At 41.4% G+C, this 19070-nt stretch overlaps 1 protein-coding gene across 1 annotated transcript in view; it reads left to right on the top strand.

Annotated features, from left to right (window-relative positions):
* The window catches only part of igdcc3 (immunoglobulin superfamily, DCC subclass, member 3), a 60100-nt gene that overhangs the window by 18462 nt on the left and 22568 nt on the right, over positions 1–19070 (top strand). The window contains exons 3-6 of the mRNA XM_069524849.1: positions 14144–14288; positions 14367–14497; positions 14816–14953; positions 16844–17002. Coding sequence (XP_069380950.1) covers positions 14144–14288; positions 14367–14497; positions 14816–14953; positions 16844–17002 — 573 coding nt within the window. The remainder of the gene's footprint in view (positions 1–14143; positions 14289–14366; positions 14498–14815; positions 14954–16843; positions 17003–19070) is intronic.

Raw genomic sequence — 19070 nt, 5'->3', positions numbered from 1 at the left:
CGCTCCAGGCTCTTCAACAGCTTCCTCACTAGTCCCCAGCGTGTCTGTTTACGTGTTTACACAAATGTGTGTCTGTGTCGCTGCCACAAGTTCGTGACTCTGTGCAGCGGTTGAGCAAAGTATCTCCCGCAGCATCTTTTCTCCCAGTAACTGATCTTGTGTTTACAGAATAGAGCATCTTGAGGTTTGCCTCTTCCTGTCTGGACCAGACTTTCCCCTCAAATAAGGAGATGATTTACCTAACTAAACGTTTTGTTTACGAAGCATTGTTCGATTTTCATGGTCTTCCTCATTGCCATTCCTTGTGTCTTTGACATAATTGCTGTATCTCATCCTTTGCTACGTTGCAGGCCCATTGCCCCCCACTTGCACATCTCTCTCTCTCTCTGCCACACACGTGATGGCACTGTGTTGCCCGGGATTGTGATTAATGACCACAATTCAGCCTGAAAAATTCCCTTGAGTGAGTGCCAGTTGGCTTACACAGAGAAGAAACTCATTACTGCTGTCAGTTGAGCTGACAGAGCATAGGAGGGTGTGGGCTGTGTGTGTGTGTGTGTGTGTGTGTGTGTGTGTGTGTGTGTGTGTGTGTGTGTGTGTGTGTGTGTGTGTGCGTGTGCGTGCGTGCGTGCGCGCGTGCGCGCGTGTGTGCATGCAAGAGTAGGGGGAACCACTCATTTTTGTGCATGTCAGTGAGTGCAGGCATGTCTGTCCACCTTTGCCGTAAAGAAGCCATCATGCGTGAATAAGTGTGTCCACATGTTTTAAGCTGAGTGTAAAAGTGACAGTGTGTCCCAGGGCTCGTATCCTAGTAACATGGATAATTTCTCTGAAATGAATAAGCCTGATTCCATCAGCACCCTGCACACACAAACACTCCAACCTTAAGCTTTTAATAGGTAACCTGTGTGCTCCATGGTGCTTTATGACAACACTCATTCTCCTCTACTGCGTCTTACATATGCTTGGAACATATGGCTTTTTGTTTGTTTATAACTACGCATTCACATTCATAGATTATCTGTTGTAAGGAAAATATGGCAGCTAGTGGGAATATTACTTTGCTTAATAGTCCTGGGTTACAGGCAATTCTTGTTAAATTAATGTAAAAATTACCTGTCTGGTCTCATTAAACGTCATGTGGCAGTGAGAATATAAAGCAAGGAGGAGCAAAAAAAATGAAAGGGAAAAGACAGAAAAGAAAATGAGAGTAGGTCTGCATAATGTGGATAAGCAGAGAAGTGTGTCATCCACTGAGAGATCGCTATCTACATTCACTGACACCACAGATGCTGCCAAAATGAAGATTTGAGGACATGCACGTATACGTTGTATATACATATGGAAATTAGCTCCATTTGTGGTGTCGGCGTTTGCTTTGCTGCTTAGATTGAGGAGGGTGGACCAGGGCTGGCAGAGAGAGAAATCTAATTATTTTGGTCAACACAGAAGCTCTTGTGAAATGTCTTTAATATTTGAATTGCAGATGTGCGATTTACATGACCACATAAAATATTCCTGTGCCCAGTGTGTTCGGGTACTTTAGATCACTATTGTGAGGTGTACAGGAGTTGGGCCGCCTCAAGCTGACACCACAAAGATGAAAGTTTTGCAAATAATGATGACAGCTATAGAACGAGTGCAATTATTTTATTGTTCTTGTAAAACTGTTATTGCACATGCAGTATGTAAAACAACTGAAAGGACCTTCAAGGACTTTGAAAGACTTCATTACTAATGCAGAGTTGTTATTGTAGAACCACTTTACCTGCCAGTTTGGCCTCATTTGAGACATACAAGGCTTTGTAATATCTTGCACAGTTGGGTATAGTACATGGCTGTGATATAATCGCATGCAATTTCAGTTACATGATGGGTGTAGAGACATTTGTAGGTCAGATCCTAACACAGACAATATGAAAATGGCAGACTATGGAGAGCATACCCCTCCCAAAGCCCAACATTCCCCTTAAATTCAAGCTGCACAAAATGTCACACCCATAAACATCAATTCCCTAAATCTATCAGATTCATCCTGGACCCGCCAGCTGATTTGGATCATCACCAAAAGTTGATGGGTTCTTCCCTGACTGAAACCACTACCTTCCACCAAGTTTGATTTAAATCCATTCAGCTGTTTTTGTGTAATGCTGCTTATAAACAAACGACGGGTCATTGTTACTTCTTTGGCAAAGATATCAACGAGGACGACTTATGATTTCTGGCGTAGCTCACTCTATCCATCCGTATTCGTTTAAAACTGAAAGGAAACCAGTTAATGACATCTAGCATAGATGATTTTAAAATAGTAATGGGACATGTTGCCCAAACCCTGCTCCTGAGAGTTGTATTAAATAGACAGCTTGCAGTTGTCACTTGTCTTTTGATGGATTTGTTTATGTGAATTTTTGACAGGGCTGTATTTTTGGATGCTGTGATGTGAGGATTTGGAAATCAGCAGGGACGCTAAGACACAGATGAATGGCCAATGGGAACCACGCAGCTGAGGCACAGTGGGCCTCCCTCTTACAACTACCGGGGGCTTCTCTTGTGTGTGTGGGGGGGGGGGGGGGGAGCAAGTGCAGTGAGTGAGTGACGAAGGGGTGAGATTTACACAGCCGTTTCAGCCATTTGGAGTAGCCCTGTTTTCAGGGTGCTGTGAGATGCAGTGGAGCGCATGGGCTGGTCCCGCCCTGCGCCTTTCAGATGTCCCGTGGGAGTGCCAGATGTGGGGTCATCCATCTACCCCTGGTTCAGACCAGACCCTCTCAAAGTCACTGTCAGTTGCATACTTAACACTGCAAGCTAGACTCTCAGAAAGGAACACACACACACAAACATATCGCAACAGTTGTTCTCTAATGAGGGGGAAGTAACGAGCGTTAGACTGAGGAGAATTGTGTTGCCAAATGTCCATCCAGGTTGTTATTCAGAACCACTGCTGTCTGCAGACCTCGCTTATTTCTGCCTTCACAAAACAAGAGGCGGAGACGAGCCAAAGAGGAATTTAATGGCATTACCATTTGAATACAAAGGTTATTTTAACCCAGATGTCTCTAAACGTTTTAAAATATTTCACCCTCTCCAACACCTAGAAACCACAAGACGAGACGGGGACAAAGCAGGTGTAGGTTTGAGCTGTTTTTGTGCAGAGAGCGTACAGTGAAGGAGGTGGCACATAATTCATATGGACATGACCTCGTATATGCTGCTAGGATGATGAGAGAGCCATCTCATTTTAATTCTAAAGCAGGCAGTTGCATGCTGAGGTATTGGTGATATTAATTAGATATGTGGCCTCTGGGCAAGCAGAGAATGACATTGTGAAGGCAGAACCTCTTCCCATCAGCAATCAGGTGTGAAAAAGAACAGTGGCAACTATAGTGTTGACTGATAAATCATATTTTCATCATCACTGCGATATGGATATGTGCAATAAACACACAATTGCAAAACAATGGCAGAAATGCAATGGAAAGAAATATTTTATTTACATGTGTCTTGCATCCACATATGATGAGAGTAAGGCACAGCGCCTGAGCAGACTGAGCTAGAGGAAAATGCTGTAAGGTCTTTGTCATGTCTGGCATTGAGCTGCAGACTCTTCCTATGAAGATTCTGTGCAAGACAACAACTCTGCCCACCGTAAGTGTAATGAAAACATTTGCTTTCATCTTTTATCACTCCTCCTGTTCAACCTTTAAACATGTAGAAAAGTGATATTTCCAAGTGCTCTCATCCAACACTGTGGGCTTTTTTAATTAATAATAAATTGTTACAAACAAGCTCAAAGGAAAGTTTTCTTTCTTAAAACGTGTCACAGTCATAGCTACAGGCTGAGGAAGTAGCTGCCCCCTCCTCTAGTTATCTGCAGGTGAGGAATCCACATCAGCAGCAGAGGGAGGAGGACAATACTGACTGATGTTTATTTGAATTCAGTTTTAGGAATATAATGTCAGGAATATTATTAAGATTATTGACATTTTACATTTAGTTCCAGAGAGATGGGATAGTTGCTGCTGTAAACGTTATTTGTTGTTGCTATAGAAATGTATTTATTTATAAGATAATTATATACTGATATATTGTTATATGGTTGCACCCTGATCACTGCAACCTCAACACAAGCCCTCCAGAAACTAACCCTGCATTCACAAACTTCTCAGATGGAGCACAGGATACAGGAAAGCAGGGGTTATGCTATCGCACCACTGGGCTAATCAGATGAAGCCCTGCCTGGCTGTCGGCTCCCATCATATTGATTGGTGTCAATTTGATGGTGACTGTGAGCTTACCTAGCTGAGGAAGACAGGAAGTCAATCTAGTCTGATCCAAAGTCATGATTCTTGGTTCAGTCTGGATTTTCAATTGTGAAAATGCCATCACAATATGAGCAATACTCAACTCTCAGTATTCAACTTTATAGCCACAAACCATTTAGAAAATGTTTCGGTTGTCAGAGGCCAGTGGAAAAGTGGCTAGTTCAACATGGGCATCTGTCCCTAATAAGGTGGTAATTTGGCAGAGGGACAGACAAAGGAGGGGGGCGAGATAGGAGGAGATCGAATTCTTTCGAGAGGAGGATTCCAGGCTGCAGTTATAGGAGAGTACCTCTTTGTGTCTTAGTTTTTCTTGTCTTGTCTTGTTTTTTTTCAACCAGAGCAGAAGCAGAGTTGCATCCCCAGTGTACAACCAGGGAACAGAAATAGAAAAGTGTAGGCTGCATATTGATTTAGAGAAGTATTATTTTCTTAAACTTAATAAGTTGTTTTTTATAGCTCGACAGAATAGCAAGACTAAAATAAGTGAATAAATAACCTTGACTGTTAAAACAGATCACACCTGTCCATTCGTCTCACATCTCTCTCTTGCATCAAACTTTGAGGTGAGAGGATGGAAAAGATCACGAAACATATGTGTGGCTCTGTATGTTTGTCAGTGTAGCGATGCTGCCTGTGGGTGTGTGTCTGAGAGCATGCACAGTACACATAGGATGACACCCCCATGAGATGCCAGACTGGACGTCTGAGCATACAAAAGCATGGGCCCTCCTGCATATTGAAGAGAAAGACATCTGCATTGTAGCGTGAACTAGAAAGTGTGATGGGCAGCGTGAAGTAAACACTATCAGATTAAGTCTCGGTCTCTCTGATTATCAGGAGAGATTGTTTGAAGTTGTTTAATGAGAATGCAGTTTTACACCCAGTTAGTCGTTAAATGATACAAAAGACCCTCTCTTTTTGTTCTCACACATCAAATCCATTCTTGTGAGTCTCTGCCTAAACAAACTCTTTTTTTGAATTTGATTAAAAGGAAACAATATCAAGAAGTTGGTCACACTAGCAGTTATTTTCAAGTCCGTGGCACTGGTTATTTTAACCTTGCCTTCTGTGTTGTCCTCCCCAGCCTCTCACTCTCTCTTTTGTCTGTCGCTTGTCTTTAATCTTACCCACGGCATGACTGGGAATCATTTAAATAATCCCTTAATTTTGAGCATCTGTTGTGCTGTAATGGGTCTCTCTTTAATTAGGGTCTGCATGCTGAAGTGAGGGTAGAAGGCTTAGTACAAAGATTGGGGGTACTGGTGAAGGCCAGGAGCACAGGGACGCTGCGGGGTGTGGGGATGGGAGGACCAGAGGCCAGATGATTGGGGTGAGGTGGTGGAGGGGCCATAGGTGGCGAAGTAGTTAGGGGTGTAACGAAGGTACAGAGACGGAGCAGGGCACCATGGGAGGCCCAGGCTTTGTCCCTGGAGTGTAGGGGTTGGAGGGGGCAGAGGGGGGGAAGCAACTAGTCAGCAAGCAGTGCGCCTTTCCCATCATACTGTCTTTGTGCAGCAAAAAGCTTATATCTTATATCAATTACACCTGATGCAGAGCAGGTAAACAAATTTGAGATTTCTTATTTTGTGATGAAACAAGAAATAAAATAAAGAGTTACTTCATCATGTTTGCTGTTTGGAGGAGCATATATTGATTTAAACTGAGTAATTGTTTGAGATCTGATCCAGTTTACACCTGCTTCCCTAAAAGTAAACACAAAGTTTCAATGTTTTGGCAAAACTATAATTTAAACGCCACTCACTTTTTTCATCAGCAGATTTGTTTGTACCCTTGTCAAGGAACGGTAGATGTTCAGGCTGTCATGATTTTGAGCACCTCTACATGTTATCTTTATGAAGGTAGTCATTACAGAACCATGAGACAGATTACATTACAATGTACAAGGGATTTCTATTTTTCTGGTCACTCAGCATGTCTCCTCTTAATTTCCTCGGTTAAGCGAGGAAGAAATGTTAAGCATATTTGTGAGTGATAACTATTGTAGCATTACAGCTCCCTCCGCCTCCTACAGGGAGCCTTAATAGCAGCCATCAATCTTACTATATTTAACTTAGTGCACACAACCTCCACAGTATTGATCAACACAACAGGCTAAGGACAAACCCACCGCTGGAAAGTCTAATGCAAACAAGCCTGCAGCACAAGCAGAAAAGGCAATTAAATTCCAGTCAAAACAGATTTGTCATGTGAGATTGAAAGTAAGAAAATATGTCGTGTTGAGGTGTGAATATAGGAAATCAAACGGGAGAATCAGAGATGACAAGCAAAGGAAAGGCTGGTAACCAGGAAACGAAAAACGATGTCGGTAATCAAAGTGGACAGAATGTATTTTTTCCCTTTGTTGACATTTAGCTGATCCATGTTTGCTCTGAAATATGGAGGAGCTAAAGTGTCAAGGAAATAGTAATAAATACTTATTTGTACAATAAAAATTGGCATCAACAAAATAGTTAACAAATGTATTCATTAATCAATACACAATATACTAAACTGCAAAGGGATTTATAATTTCAATTTTTTCTTTTCCTTCTAAATGTCCACGTACAGTTCCGTTTTCCTGTTTGCTATTCTATTTGCTGTCCCTTAGCTTCTCTTTTAGCTTCTCTTTTAGCCTCATCATGTAGCGTTAATGTGTTTGGGCCTAGCACTGGTAAGAGTTGATAAAACAATGTAAATCAGCCATGTAACAAACTCTTTCATTGGTAATAGAGCACATCTGCCTCATAACTATCAGACTACCTGATTCAAATCTATAGTATTGATTCAGTTTGTGAGGCCAGTTATTTATATCTATCTTAAATGCATTATCAAATACATTTTAAATTCCATTATTCTGCAATATTTTAAGTATTTTACTTTGATTTTGATTTTAATTTTATGACACTTGTGGTCTTTCATAATGATTTGCCATTTATTGCGACCCAAATAAAAACTATTTCTGTAGGGTGTGATTGTGTTCACTGACGGTGACTCATGCTATTCCGTAAAACTCTTCTCAACATCCTCTCTATGCTTGAAGCACTACACAATATCTGGCAGCCTGGCTCTAGAAGAGGCTGTGTAGTTTAGTGGGTTTGTTCATCCATGTTGAAACATCTCAACAGCTACTGAGTGAATTCAGATGAAATTGTGCACAGATGTTCATACTTATTAAAATGATTGTTGTAATGGTCCACTGACTTTTTCTCTGGCATCATCATGAAGCTATCTGTTTTTAGTGAATTCATTCATTCAACAGCTACTGTTTGGGTCACGGCATAATTTGGAACACAGGTCATTGTAATAAATTTGAATATTACTTGACATTTTATCTAGCACAATCATTTGATCAAAATTGAAATTTATCCAGTATGTTGGCTGAAGACTCTTCGCTCTTGTATCATGTCCTTATTGTTTTTTTTTTCATGTCTTTATTTATTTTTATTGAAGGATATTAAAATAAAATGCTAATTGTAAAGGTAAAGTTTTCTCTGGAGCCCCATATGGGCTTGTTGGGTAAAGAAGAAATCTTGATCATATGCCAGATTCAACATAACAGGTGCAATGTATGACAGGACATTAACTGATATGTAAAAAGACAACATGCCTCTGAGGGCCGACTGTTCAAATCATTATACAGGTTGGAGAGGTTTTAATACAAATAATCAATAGTCTTGTGGTTCCTGAGCCCCTCTGTCCACATGTACATCTGCCGCCTGGGACCATGCGGTAGGTCAGATGATGCTTTTGCTCATGCAGGTACTGACAGAGGAAGGTGTTGATGTGTAAACGCATTAAAGGAAGATAATGAATGTGTGTCAGAGGAAGACGGAGTATGACTTACGTACGTGCAGCCCTTCCTCTCATAGGTGATAAGCATCACGCACCACAGCCCAACAGATTGATCACAGGAGTGCCCACGCGCAGGGTGGTGGAGATGGAAGATGGGGAGGGGGCTGGTGGGGCAGGGAGCCAATAAAATATCAGATCTACATTAAAATGCCATCTCTAGGGTCTCAGCACTGGGCTTGCTATTTCAAGGATGCCTATTTAAAGGCTGTTGAAGTGTGCCCTCTCCACGCTGGAATGGTACTGTACACCATCTCCATTATTTATGTGCCTCATCTCTATTTTACTGGTTTACCACAGTGGGGGTGGAGTGGGTATGGCAGTCATCACCCTTGGTTGAACAATGAACATGTGCTTAATGATGTCATAGGCTTGAGAGGACTGGTGAGGGCGGGGCGAGGGGTGCTATGAAGAGCTAAGGGAGCGGTTGAAGAGTACCTGGGGTGGTGGCATGGGGACTGGAGGTAAGGGTAGGTGTGAGTGAGGGTGATGACATTACAACATGAGGGTTTACTCCCCGGGCGCTTTCCATAGCTGCCACTGCTCCGTGTGGTCACTGTGTGTGTTGTGTTCCGTGTGCTGTGTTCACACCGATGGGTTAAAAGCAGAGGGTCAATTTCCCCATTTGCATGTAGTGCTTGTGTGATTTTGGGACAATAAAGAAATCTTAATCTTAAAGTTTTGCGCCATAGCTGCAGGTTTGGATTGAGGCTGTAGGATATGTGTCCCTCTGCTGGCATCATTACCTCTGTCATATCAATGAATCATCCCCTGCACAGGAAAACAACACTCATGTGACCAAGAGTTTGTATCAACAACATGGAACTGTCTGAGCAGATTGGCCGATGTGGTCACTGCAGTAAAGTTGTGACACAACAGCAGATTGGATTTTCAATCACCCGTTAATTATTCACAGTTGAGTTTGTGTGTCTGTCGAATTGATCATCACTTTGGGGCCATTCGGAAAACAAATAATTCTACAAGGGCTCATAATATCCATTTAATCTAAATTTCGTCATTTTTACTTCCGCAAAGGAGGTTATGTTTTCATCAGAGTTTGTTTGTTTGTTAATAAACAGCATCACAGAAAAACTACTGGACTGATTACCGTGAAACTGGATTGATGCGGTATGCATCAGGGAAGAATCCATGAAACTCTGGTGCACATCTGAATCAGGGGGCAGATCCACTAATTTTATTTCCCTTTCTTTTAAATTGCGAGATTGGATGTTGCAACATTTTCGTAGATTTTTTTTAAATTATTTGAAAATCTTGATGAAAAAAATCCAGATCAATTGGTGTTGGAGCAAATAACCCATTTTTGTTTCTCACATGTAAAAAGGCTGAATTTGTATTGTACATGACCAGAGGCTTAATTTGGGACAATTCATCAATATTGACTGCCCTTTGTGCTTGTTATTGGCCCACAAACCCAATAATCAGTATTAGTATATCTGCACTTGCATTCATATTTCATCCTCTGTGTAACTTTGTGTGCAATCCCATGAAGAAAAAAGCTCATGTGACACTTCAGCGGTTAAAATAACCTTTTTTCATGTTAATCTCTTCCTGGTTCGGACGCGTTTTGTAAATATTTGGTTGTATATTGTGAAGGGCACAGCAGGAAACTTGTTGGCTATTGTCAGATGACCAGAGTTTTGACAAGACCTGATTTACAGCCGAGCTACCTATCTAAATCACCACGCTTCACATTTCCTGTCTGTGACCTTCATTCATATCACTCCCTCACTCATTCTTCTTTTGTGCTTGTCATGAGGGACCGTCAAACATATGTCCAACGAGCAATCTCCTCCCCATGCACTTGTGGATGGATTTCTTTTTAGAATAAACCCCCGGCCATTCTCTCCCTTATTACAGTAATTAGACCTGCTCCATTTAAGCCAGCAGCGACATGCTGGTAGTGGACAGTGTTTAATCATGTGAGTGTCTGTCAACACTTAGAAAAGGAAGAATGAGTAACAGGTCTGCTGCTGCTGCTGCTACTGGAGATGAGTGAGGGCGCCTCAGTGCCTCGGATGTGTGTGTCTCTCTGTTCCTACAGCGAGGCAGATCAATATTGTGTGTTTCTGTTGAAGCAGCTCTTTGCATGTGTTTATATGTAAATGCTTTAGCTGAACTACACATCTTTAGATTGAATCTGGAACCTCTCCAAAAATAACGTCCGACAATAATAGATTACGAATGGCTGTTTTCCTTTATATCAGGCACGAATGGTTAACAAGTTTGTCTGCCTCAGTCTGCGTTTATCTGTTTTTGTAAACTTATTGTGATTTTTTTCCAATTGTGTTTGATCCCGCTAGTGTATTGATGGTCGCAGGGGTGTGGGCCTCTTGGAGAATTCATGTTTTATGCATGAGGGCCAAGGGTGGGGCCCGTTAGGGGGGCTGTGTCGGTGGACACACTCCAGCAGCCGGATCATTGGACACCATGACTACTTGGCAAAGATGCACAAGAAAGGTCCAATAGGCACTGGTCCTCTTTTGTTTGTCAGTACAGCACAGACAGCTATGTGCACGCCTATATCTTCATTTGAGACTTTGCTCCAAGGCTGTGAGCCTCCCTGGTCAGCCCTTGTTTTCTGTGTGCTGTGTTAAGAGGGATGTGTAGCTGTTTTCTCTATACCTAACCTCCCTGTATCAGCAGCGTCAGGGGCTTCAGGGCTTCACTCCGTGCTGCACCCATGCCAGCCTCTGCCCCGAGCTCCACATTACAGCACGCCCAGACGGACAGTATTGCTGATTGCCTTTGTCAACACTCTGTCAAGAAAAGAAGTGAGAAGCCATAAAAGTGTTCTTATGGGCCAATATCCTGCCACTGGATATATACAATAATTTGATACTTCTGACAAGTTTGCAATGACTTCCAGTGTTTTACAACTTTAGTAAACTGAAATGAAAGAGAAGAATGTTTAAGGGCTTGCAGTTCACTGTGCTTAAGAGGAAACTATTTTCTAAAGAGCTGTATCTGCACTATAACAGGGGGTTTGGTGATAAATACTACTGATTTTCTCTGTGGTATCCAGGCCATCTACGCTTTCCAGTGAAGTTAGCCTGAAGCGTTTTATGGTTGTGTGTCCCAGGTGGAAAGATTGCAGTTGGGCCCTCGAGATAAGCACTTAGACTGAATTACCCCAGTGAGATGTTTAAGTGTGGCCTTGTAGTATTGAGGCAAAATAAAAAAAATAGGAGACAGAAAATCTGTCAGGATGAGTAACAGTCAGGTTTTCTGTGTGTTTTTATAATCTTGAGAAAAAACTGTGGAAACAGTGAATGTTTCAGAGAACTCATAAGCTTACAAGGGGATTGAAGTTGCTATTGGAAGAATACTAAATTAGCATGTTTCATTTTTCATCAGAGCTCCATACATCCTTTCAAAGATCAGAGGTCAAGTCGTGTTGGAGAATGCCACACTTCTCATTAAGCTGTGAAATGGAATAATCACAGTGTTAGACCACTGATGTAGCCACACTGGTCGTAATGCCACTTAGATGAAGTCTCTCTCTGTCTCTCACTCTCAATTTACTGTGCACTATAAGACTGTTTGTGTTGTATTAATATTTAAATACAGAGTAAAGTATTTTAAGATGCAATGTCAGCCCCGTGCAACAGTATAAAATAAGAATGTGCATACCTCCCTCTTAGGGAACTACTCAGAAAACTAGATCCAGATTTTTTTTTTGCATCTGCACCATATGGCACTCACTCTATCCGTTCCCTAAATATGTATACATTTTTTCATCTATCCATAAATTATTCTCAGAGAAATCAAGGAAAATTAATAAAATCGCACAATGTTAAAGAAAGTGAAAATGAGTTCCTGGATCTGCACCAAAATGTAATAAATCTGTGAGGATTCTCTGTCATCCAGGTCATGGTATCTTCAGGACCGCTGAAGATCAGTGGGTTTTTTCCCTTTTTTACCTAATCCTGCTGACTAACAGACAACATACAAATATATTCACAGTGTAAAATGCAGTACAACCAGCTTGTTGCTTGGGATCAATCACACTCAGTGAACATAAGAAGTAGGGAAGGCATTAGTGGAAACACAAACAGACAATAACCTGCCATGTTTCTGGCGTAAAGCCTCCCGCGTATAGTGCTGCTAACCACTCACTCATCCTGTAAGTAAGGAATTAATGCAGGCTACAGGATGGGAAGAGCAGAAGGTTATGAAATAATAAGAGGTCCATCCCTCTTGTTATGCTAACAGTGTTCAGATGAGTCCCCCTTCGTCTAAGTTAATTATGGTTGACATTTAAATGGGTACACTTGTGTTGAAGAAGGTGGGAGAACTGCGAAAGCAGAGGGCCTCTCTCTAATTGAGTTTGTCGCTGGCTCCACCTTCGATGCCGCCTTTGTTCTGCAGGGAGTAGATATGTGAGGTGCAGCTGAATGAGGCTCTCTGTTGGACTATTGATACTGGTTTCACTTTATGGCATTTGTGTGTGTGTGTGTGTGTGTGTGTGTGTGTGTGTGTGCGTGCGTTGCCTTTGTCGTCTTTAGCATGAATTTTTTAAAATGTGCCTGACCTACATACTAAATGTTAACATATGGCAGGAAATCCATACACAGGCCCTGTGTTTGTAACGATCACCTTCAGCACCTGATGACTGCAGCTCATGTACAACTAATGTACATGTGTTGAATGCAGCCATTGACCTGTGGTGCAACAGAAGTAGAGGCAATGTTCTGCAGTGACATTTTTAGTGCTGTTTTTTGAGGTTACCAAAACTTTCAATACTAGAATGGCACTCAGTAAAGCTTAAACCTCCGCCAAGGCCCAACAGTCCCCTTAAATCCAATTAAGCGTCATATAATTTCACATACACATAGATCTCTAAATGTGCCTGATTATTTTATTATTCCCTAAGAAAACAGTAAAAATGTTGGTTCTGACGCTGCTCTTAGCTACACTCTCCCCCCATTTCAAGCTTTACTGTCCTATTAATAAAGGTTCACTGCCAAAACATTCCTTCAAAAAATACATCCCTCCTCCAGTTTTGGTAGGCTACGGAAATCCAGTTCCTAAACAGCTGGTACCTGCCAGACCAAATTACAACACAAGTTTCACTGCCTCATTTTGGTGCCTGAGCTGAAATACTGAAATGGTTGCCCTGCATGTGTCATTACACTTAACTGGAAACACACTGTCTACATGGCTCTAGCAGCACATAACGTTAGCCTTTTTATCATCTACCCAAATATGTTGGGGGTTTTTTTGTGTTTATTAATCACCAGAAAAAACTCTAAATCCCGGTTTCCCTCTGTGACTAAACCAAGGTCTTACTGTCCACATTCATATGGTGTTCAGTGTAGATTACTGCACTTGATATTTAAGTATATTCTTATAAACTGAAAACCTGAACATGTCCAACCAAAACTGTGTAAATTCTGAGTGAAAACATTTATTTTGAGGAACAGCACAGGCAATAATTTCAGAAAACATTTGATCCAGAAAAGGTTTCCTTTGAAACAGTAACTTTATAACTGGCAGCATTATTCTCTTTGTGTAAACTCGGTGCTGTGGTTAGTTGAGTTTCCACTTTATGTTGAGCGCTGTTGAAAAACCCTGCTTGTGTGTCCCTGAGTCCAACAATTCTACAAAGTGCTCAGTCTTCACACCCTCGAGCTCTTCATCCCTTCTCTTGAGTTTTTTCTATAATGTGTTAATTAACATATGCACATGACATTAGCACCTCACACGGTGTTACTGTTAAGATTAGATGTTATATAAGAGAACAACTCGTCAGGGGAATGGTACATACTTTGCTTGGTATATAAGTATATCGTATATATGTATACATAATTTACTACATGTTTAGCTTGAGTATGTACACTGCATATTGGTACAGAAATACTTATCTGCTGGAAACAGGCAGGCTTGTTGCTCTGTAGTTGTGTGGCTGTGTTTTGATGTTATAGCCTCTCGCTCTCTCTTTCCCTCTACAGCCATGGCAGACTTCCACGTCCAGCCAGAATCGGTTCATGCTGAGGAGTCTGGCGTGGCTCGATTCCAGTGTCAGATCCATGGTCTGCCAGAGCCTGTCATCAGCTGGGAAAAAGACAGCCGCCCGGTGGACACCGAGGACGAAAGGTTGGACCGAACCACAGCACACAACCTCACGCTTATTAGAAATGTACCAGGTCTCATTGTGTTTTTTCTGTCTCGTAGATACACTCTGCTGCCGACGGGTGTTCTGCAGATCACTGGGGTGACAGAGGAGGACAGTGGAAGGTTCTGCTGTGTGGCTCACAACAGTGCAGGAGTCAAACACAGCACTGAGGCAATCCTCACTGTTTCAGGTTGTTATATTAAATGAATTTCACAACTACCTCTGATGTGCAGAATGCTTTTTGTCACTTGGAAGCAAGTACCCTCGCTGTAGAGTCACTTTTAAATCTGTGTTGTGCTGCTCTTTGTTCCTTCCCATCATTGCTTGAAAACAACCATTGAATTCTCAGCTGTTTATCTATCCAGCATATTTCCAAACCCATTGTCCCTCTGCCTGATCCAAGAGATACTGCATATCGAGCTAATGCACTCCAGAGAAATCCAATTAAAGGATGCCATCCATCATGCTCATTCCCATCTTCTGCTCCCCTCTCCCTTTTTTCTTCCAGGCTCCCAGTCATCTGTCTACAAAGAGCCTATGATCCTGGTCGGACCAGAAAACCTCACCCTCACTGTTCACCAAACCGCCATCTTGGAGTGCATTGCAACAGGATACCCTCGGCCCATCGTGTCTTGGAGCAGACTAGGTGAGAAACATTTCCTGATCAGTTCAAAGACAAGGCCCCTGGAGGGTGCATGTATGTACTTTAAATTCTTCAGTTTGTGCGTGTGTGTGTGTGTGTGTGTGTGTGTGTGCATGCTCAGTGTTTTGCATGAGCCCTATGTGCTTTGTGTTTTCATGTGTTTGTATGTTTTGTACAACACAGCTTTGATCTTTCCTGTATTGTTTAATGTATATGTGTTCCCAGAATACATTTGATACAGCAGGGTATTGTGTATACATGAGGCAATGGGATTCAACATTAGGCCTCAGGGCTAAACATTACGTTCGACTCTGTGTTGATAAATGCACACTTCATCCCCTCATGAAGTTGAACCTCCTACACCGGAGAGCCTCTGATTAATTGCTATGAGGTGCTGAGACAGATACGATTAGTTTCCCCCTTCTGTCATGTGCATTTTCTCTTGACTATCAGTCAAAGTCTGTTGTGTCCAATTCTTCAATCTGGTATCTGTTTTCTTTACCTATTATCCAATCTGATTTGCTGTTTCAAATGTAAATTGCCGCCCCTCCCAAGCAGTCGGGCATAATCAGATTTAGGGTATTGCCTTACACAATATTGCTAGAATGAAATGCTAACACGATGGGATTTGTATGTATTAGATTACAGCAGGGAGGCTGGGACAAGAAGCATAATGAATCTGATAGTTTCACATCAGTCACTCCTTAATGCTATAGTTTGTTTGCTGCTATTCATTGCGCAGCTCCACAGCTTGCTGGCTTGTTGTCTTTCTTCTCTGTCTAACTTAATTAGTGCCTGATGGATAGAAACCGATGGAGGGGGCAAGAGAGAGGGAGAAAGAAATATAGTTGAAAAAGGCAAAAAAAGGAACAAGTGCGTCTTTGTTGAGACAAAAGCTCGCTGGGCTGTTACTTCTCAGTCCAGTGAAAAAATGCAGAAAGAGCAATAAAACATCATAATGACCAATGCTGATAAAAAACACTCATCTCCATTATTTGTCAGGATTTATTACGAATATTGTCCTCTCCATCACAACAATTGCATCTTGTCTAAATACTAAAGTGCAAGTTTTTTACTGATCATTCTGATTATGTCCAGCATGGACAGTGCCCATCTCCCAGCCTCCATGTCTGGCCTTTTAACACATCATGCCTGGACTATACTGCAGATGGAAGTCATAGATGGGGGTAAAATGCCCCCATGGCCCCATAGCTAATATCAGAGGCAGACTGAAGTCAGTGTTGGAGGTGAAACTGCAGGGAGCACAGGAAAGTGTGAGCTTATCATGTAAGTACAGCTAGAGCATAAAGGAGGCAGCTATGGATTGTGTAAGTAGATAGGAGATTAGAAGTCGCAGTTAGAGTTTCTGGTCTCCTGTGGTGGCAGGAACATCTCCCATTTAAGAGCGAATGTGCTGCACTTTAAGGCTTTGTGAGACAAAAGGCACAAAACTTTGATTGACTGACCCTACATTAGAGAAGGAGTACATATAATAAAAATGTTAATTGATTTTAAATCCTTAGAAAACCTGATGCTTTTTTCTAAAAGCTCCACATAAATATGACAACCCCAGTGAACCTTTTCTCTTTCTTAATCTCTGTCTGTTCTGGCAGCTTCATCACAAGAAATTGCAATTCTGAGAACTGCACACTTTACTGTGAAAACTGCATCCTTGACCTCTGAGAGGTCCAGAAATAGCTCTACCTCAAGGAGCTTGTGACTGTAAATGTGCAATATATTTAGTTAGTCTCTCTTGATGGCAATTTCAACCCCACTCAGATTTTTACTGTAGTATGCACACCCCCACCTAACACGTACTGTACACTTGCACAGCCAGGCCTTTTCTTATTGTCTTGTATAAATTATTTCTCTCTCCTTCTTTTCCCTGACTAGATGGTCGTCCCATCGGGGTGGAGGGGATCCAGGTGCTCGGCACAGGGAATCTGATGATCTCAGATGTCGGTGTGCAGCACTCAGGGGTTTATGTGTGTGCCGCTAACAAACCAGGGACTCGTGTTCGGAGGACTGCTCAGGGACGTCTGGTGGTCCAAGGTAAGTTCTGGATGAAAGCAATGTGCCATTTTCAGAAGATAAGACAGGAGTTGTGGAGGGAAACTCAAAGCACATGAATGCAGCTGTGGTGCAGGTGATAAGCTTGTCAGTTCTGTGGGTGGACCTCTGTGCAGGCAACACAAATACAAACCCAGTCCATACCTCCCTGGGGACCTAAGCAAAAGTCTGCTAAGGGTCTCTCAACCTACCTCAGCCCTGTGAGCCATTTTCACTGATGGTTATTATTTATTTCACCATTTTGTACAGTGTGTCAGACTAAACATTGTTTAGTTTAATATTTTATGAATAGTCAATGTCAACCCAGTGCTTTCATAGTTTGCCAGTATAAAATAATACAGTAAGTAAAAATATTATAAACGCCTGTTTTTTTTCAGCACCACTGTCTGTGTTTAAAGATGCTGTGAAACAAATTACACAACTTTCTTGTAAATAATTTAATGTAAATCACCCGACAAAAAGACTAAAGACCTAGAAGCGATTGTAAATTCACATGACTTGACAGCTTCACATGTTACCAGTGACAGCCAGGTAGCGATGAAAATATTAACTATCAAATCGATTTATTAACGCCATCCCTCAAGTTTTTAATACCAGCAAAACCACAGCATGAAAAACAAGATAGAATCTACAGTATCACATGAAGATGCAGCAAAGTCTGTAAACTGAGCTATTGTGGTCATTAAAATGCTGTTTAAGAGAAGGAACTTGAATTTTTAGAAGACATAATAATAAGATAACTTTTTATAGACTGTAATTTATTGTTTTTATGTGGCCACTGCAAAGCTAATGTCATGAAAAACTCTCATACCCACATCATTTTTAAATTGACAATTTCTCCAGCATTTGTATCGCCTTTTTGCTGTGGAAGTCTTTTAAGCTCTTTGATGATATAATAATAATAGAGAAGAAAACTGCTCACTGCCATGAAAATTAGCAGCAAATTGCTGGTTTTGATCTTCATAATATGAAAAAAGTCCTTTTAGTATCCATATTTATTTATTTTTCAAAGCCAAATCACTGAGAAGCCAAACAAACACCATCAAACATGTAGATGATTTTGTGGCAGTGGTTAAAAGATCTTCTGATATGTTTGGAAAAAGGACAAATGCAATTATTATCTGCTGCAATTTTTCATACTTGAATATACTTAATGTACAATTATCCTGTAAAGTCCAGAACTGGTATTGTCTCTCCAGGTTATAGAGATGGGTGGTTTTGACCAATAAGATGATGATGTCAGGTGTGGTTGGCCCTGTGCATTAATTGTCGCCATCTGCCCCCCTCACATGGACCACACTTTGCTTTAGCTCATAGCAGTATTGAGCCAGATCAATATTTCATTTTATCTGCCTGTCAACTCTGAGACAAGCCCCCTACCCAAACAGGAACAAAGAAGATAAGCCATAAATGTTTATTATATGTCATTGTCTTTGGATATTTATCGATTTTTGAAAACAAAGATTTACCAGTAATTTCAAATAGATGTAAGTTTCTTTATTTAAAAAAAAAGTTGATTTTATTGCATGTGCTTAAAGAATTGGTCTATTAGTGTGGTGTAAATAAGCCAGCTGACACCTCTGTGATATAAGAGGGTGTCAAAGCAGACATGTCCAACTATCAGGAGCTTCAAATTATTGCTTATGAAACCATCGCATATCACACAAATGCACTTATACAGTTAATCAATTAGGTTCATTTTGCCTCCTTTGGGGTTCAAAATGAGAGACAAAAAAACAAGAGCAGGATGGATGGAGCTGATGATCTGACCCTTACAGGTACGAATCTATACCTTCCCGAGCTCCCTCTGACCTTCACCTTTGAGACGGCATTCAAAGAGGGAATAAAGCTGAGAGAGAGGGAGAGATGAATGAAAGGACAATCACAAGCTGTCAGCAGCCTCCTTTCAAACGCTGTAAGGGTCCCTCAGCTTTTTAAATGAGAGAATGGAAATGCTTTCATTGAAATAATGTCAACAACATTTTGTCCACTGGGACGAGAACAAGAGGACAAGTATTGTCTGTGTAGCTAAATATACATACACACACAC

Source organism: Paralichthys olivaceus, chromosome 1, assembly GCF_024713975.1.
Source record: "Paralichthys olivaceus isolate ysfri-2021 chromosome 1, ASM2471397v2, whole genome shotgun sequence".
In the NCBI taxonomy this organism is placed as follows: domain Eukaryota; kingdom Metazoa; phylum Chordata; class Actinopteri; order Pleuronectiformes; family Paralichthyidae; genus Paralichthys; species Paralichthys olivaceus.
The sequence above is the reverse complement of the archived record's forward strand: the minus strand, read 5'-3'. Positions and strand labels throughout refer to the sequence as shown.